This window comes from Pollachius pollachius, assembly GCF_949987615.1.
Source record: "Pollachius pollachius genome assembly, chromosome: 12".
NCBI lineage: Eukaryota > Metazoa > Chordata > Actinopteri > Gadiformes > Gadidae > Pollachius > Pollachius pollachius.
In genome coordinates, this window is record NC_136945.1 from 21082918 (window position 1) to 21087917 (window position 5000).

At 48.4% G+C, this 5000-nt stretch overlaps 1 protein-coding gene across 1 annotated transcript in view; it reads left to right on the plus strand.

Moving 5' to 3' along the window:
- The window catches only part of fbln2 (fibulin 2), a 55664-nt gene that overhangs the window by 35892 nt on the left and 14772 nt on the right, over nucleotides 1–5000 (plus strand). Inside the window, exon 9 of the mRNA XM_079748174.1 lies at nucleotides 1926–2060. Within this exon, the coding sequence (XP_079604300.1) occupies nucleotides 1926–2060 (135 nt within the window). The remainder of the gene's footprint in view (nucleotides 1–1925; nucleotides 2061–5000) is intronic.

A 5000-nucleotide genomic window follows, 5' to 3' on the forward strand; every position in this document is an offset into this window, starting at 1 on the left:
TCCGTGCCTTGTTTTTTCTCCAACCGTGCCCTGAGCCAGCTGACTTAACTCATCAGTCATACATATACAGAGCTGCACTGATGAGCAATTCCAGATATCTCAAAATCCTGGGGTGGACTTTTGCTTTTTAATACCCTGAACCTGGTAAAGAAGAAAAGAAAGCGAAGTAAGAGATGGTTTCTCAGGCAGGAGGTGTTCTTGTGGAGCCTCACACTGGATCTGTGAGTCTTTGATGAATGCAGTGAAGGTGTTTTTACCGTGCCATTCACTCCACCCGCGGGCGCAGAACTTCAAAAGACGAGGGAACATGTGGATGTTCCTTCCCCTCGGTCTTCCATTGCTCTTTCAACGAACGTTGCCCTCGTGCAGATCGCTCTCAGAGTCCCCGTCTCAGCGTGGCCAACACACCTTGTTTAAGAGGGATATCCAGAGGTGGATAAAAGGCGAATCATGCAGGGAGCTTACCGACATAAGTGGGGCTCACTCACACTCATGAATATGCAGACACACACATCACATACACAAACACACGCTCGCACACATACACATCGCGACGCACACTCTCACACAAACACACACTCACACAACCACACACTCGCACACATGCTCACGTACACATCGCGAGACACAGTCACACAAACACACACGCTCTCACATGCACACACCCCACAGATATGCCAAACACATACACAAATTGCACCATGCACACATGTTTCCCCATTCTCCTACCGTGTGTGCAGGCCTCGCTGTGGCCGGTGATAACAGAACGAAACGCGGTGATAAACACCAGCTCTGGAACCCATTGTCTCAGGGCTGGAGTCCACTAATGTTATAAATCAACGCTTGGTGTTTACCCCGGCAGACCTCTGTTTGAACGATAACATTTCTACACGCGTCTGCTTTACGCTTTCCCATTCACACAGTGGCCATTCATATCGCGGTCACAGGCGTTTCATTTGGCTTTCAGAGTTTTTCTGAGATCACAGCAGCGGAACAATCAATGACCTAAGTCTGCTATCGCACCAAATCAAACAACGCTTCATACAATATTCCCCAAACATATTTTCTGCCTTCCGGTATTTTTTATTTAGAATTGGATGTATGCCAGCCTTGTCCGAGGCCATGGCATGAAAACAAACTGAAATACACCTGTGTTGTGAAACTACGATTCCGTAATCACACACGACCCAGAATGCAACAGTGCGTGCATCAGCCATGCGGTCGGTCATGAAATCCCCCCCTCCGGCCCCCTTTATCCCCGCGGCCCTGCTGTAAGAATGGCTTCCTTGTGCCCTTCTTGGCGGTTGTTTATTCGCCTGCACTCATCTGCTGGGGCTGAACCAACCCCCCCCCCCCCCCCCATTCAGGCCGGGATGAGGGGGACAGACAAGGAGCAGACACCCCTGAGGAACGGGGGAGACAGGGGGAAGATGGGGGAGGCAGGGGGTGACGGGACTGAATCGACCTGAATCCTGTAGGGTCTGACTCTGATCCGGCCCGTTAGTCCGTTCACCTCGCTCTTGTTTTTCTTTTCCTCTCTCTTCCTCCTCGCGTCCTCTTTTTTCGCTCACTCACTCTTCCTCTCCCTCTCGTTCCATCATTGTCTCTCGCCCTCCCTAGCGTTCTCTTTCTCTCTCTCTTTCCGTTACTTTTTTTCTTGCTTTTTCCATCGAATCCTCTCTTTCGCTAATGCTGTTTTTACACGCACACGAACACACACACACACACACACACACACACACACACACACACACACACACACACACTATGCATATGTACGTGCATAGTACATTCACACCACATACATTCACACCACACACACGCACACATATACACACGCGTGAGCGCACACATACTGTAAATACACACACACACACACACGCACACACTTCAACACTCACTAAGAGTCCTCTCTCCCCGTCCAGATGTGGACGAGTGTGTGAGCGGCGTGCACAGCTGTGGCTTGGGCGAGCGATGCGTGAACACGGTGGGGTCACATGTGTGCGAGCGCCAGCTTTCCTGCTCCGCTGGCTACCAGTCCCGGAATGGCGTGTGCGAGGGTGAGTGCAGCACGTAGCTATGACGACTGATGTCAACGACGGCACGCTAACAGCAGGCTAACATCACACTGTGGGGATCCCCAGTGGAACACACGTTTCCTTTACGTTTTACATGTGCTGTTGCTGTTTTGGATTAGCTGTGAAAGTCACAGCCTGCAAAATGAGAAATAGTAATATCTGTGTGTGTGCGTGTGCGCTGATCTATGGGAGACTGATGTGTAGATCCAGCGATATATTGAATCTATCAGAATTTGTAGCTTATTTTACTGGTAGATGGGCCGATATTTTTTGGGCTTTTTCTTTCATTACATATTAGTGTGTGTGTGTGTGTGTGTGTGTATATGTATGTTTGTGTGCGTGTGTGTGTGTGTGTGTGTGGGTGTGGGTGTGGAGGGTTACCCCATCTGTCTAAGTGTCATGGCGCACCACATCAGACAAGGTACTCTCGACATGAATTCAAAGTAAAGACATTAAAGTATTTAAACATACAATCTGTAGCGTCACCAGAGTACAGCCTCATCCATCACCTAATTTATTCATGATGGGTCACGACTGAGTCAGGAGAGATCAGAACATGTGACCCAGCAGGGGAAAGGAACCGACTCCTGGTGACTGACACTAACGTCTATCTTTGCTTCGTTGTATTTCAAACGCTTCCAAACCAAGGTGTGTGACATCACACGCACGCACACACACACACACACACACACACACACACACACACACACACACACACACACACACACACACACACACACACACACACACACACACACACAGTGATAATGGAGAGTAACAGCAGTATCGTTTGAATACCATGCCCAAAACCAAATCGTCAACAGTAAAAGCAGCTCCAAGTTAGCGAATGTAGAATTAATACTACGACGACCAACTGCTTTAACTTTTTGACGATTTGGTAATAACATTTAAGTAACATTTAGGTGCTTATTCGTTAAAATCACATGCCCAAGACAATCCGTCGACAGCAAAAGCAGTTGGTCGTCGAGGTATGCATTGTACATCCGCTCACTTGTTCCAAGTTTGCGTTTTTTCCACGGGAACATTAAAAGCCGCCGAGCCCTGTCTCCTCCCTGATCCTAAAACAAGAGGTCTTGTTAAACTCTCAGCACCATCTGCTGCGTTCCCACATGTGTGTCCTCACCAACAGGAACACACTCATTAAGATCACACACACACACACACACACACACGTACACACACACGCACATGCACACACAGAAACACACACAGACACACACACAGACTAACACACATAAACACAGCCACCAAGCATACTGAGTTTACCAGAGCCAGACTAACTTCACCTCATCAGCGCAAGAATAACAACTAAAACACACATTATCCTACTGGACATCAACACCGGCACACAGATAGACATCCCCCCTATTAAGTCCACAAAACGAGTTTTGAATTCCAGGGAGGAGAAGGGGGCATTTCCTGCGACACATTCCCTGAACACTTGCCTAATGAGAACGCGGTCATTATTCCTACTTCACGTATCGGGTGTACAGCGCGCAGCGTGTTCTTGTGTAGCGACGCCCTGGTTGACGTCAGGCAGCCAGTTTGCACCGGAATGCTCATCACACGCTGGCCATCACAGTGAGGAGGCGAGGAATTAATTCATACAATTAGAGGGGCCCAGGGAACGATAAGGGCACCCTGTCGGCACCAGGGCCAGGATTAGCACCCTATACTCTGGCGATGAGGGCCAGGGGGTCCTAACGGACTGCAGGGAGACGGGACGTCCGGTAAACGTCTCCTCTGAAGGACAGTGGGGGGACAACTCCTGGGGACTTGGGGATACTCTTTGTCAACCTCCCCTGGATAAATAACACAGATATAAAACAATATAAGATAAGATAAGATTAAGTGAGACAAACTTGATTTATCTGAGACGGGAAATGACTCGAGGTGTGACAGCTGAAGTACAGCAGCCCAACCCATTCACAAATGCGTCTCAGTCTGGAACCTCTCAGTTCATCCAAGAGGTGTTAGCCACAGGCATAGAATGCCTCAGGATGTGATTGGATAGACCAACAGCCAATCAGAGCAACACAAGGTTTGACTCAGCTCTGAGAGCTGCGTTGGTAAATTCAACTTTTACCAAATATTTCGTTAAACAAACATATCTTTCTTCTCCACACTAGCTCTTGGTGCGGTTGTTTAATTTAATTTTAGGGAAATTACACCGTCCAGATCTTCTAATACCGTTGCGGTCGCGGATTAACAGAATGTTCTAGATCAGCTCCAGCCATCTTGGTTATCTACTGGGTTATCAAACCCGCCTGATATTAGATAAACGGCTGTGATTGGGCAGACCGGGGGCAGGTCTGCTGGAAATGTGTCTGAGCAAGAAGGGGGCCAGACCATCTGCCAGAGCAAACAAAACAGAGGCTTACAGATTCGTCTGGTTCCCAGGCTCGAAGTATCAGACATTAATAAGGCTTACAAAGGGATACAAAATGGAAATGAGAATAACGACGACAAACAAGATACAGAGAACACATCTGTGTCCACAATAGGCAGCGAGGATACCTTCCCACACGTGGTTCCATAGCTACGCTCCTCAAGTCTTAGAGAAGATTAAGTCTTTTTTTTATTTTTTACTTGGTTGTTTTGCTGATTTCTTACCGCCTGCCTGCGCGGCATCCACAGTCTGCAGACAGCGTTCGACTCCAGACGCCCACTTTGACTGTGAACAGCAATATTGTGCTCCCTTCAAACACCTGGAACTTCAGATGGGCTTGCGTGCACAAAAAACATCAACGTCGTTAGGTGCTTAATACTAATTTATTCTGAGCTGGAACTTCCAGGTAGGACTGGTCCCCAGAGGAAACCATCTGGATTCATTAATTAGCACGACGCCGCGCCAGAAAGGATGAGGGAAGCTGGCTGGCTGAACGGGGGAGCCAGCCAAAT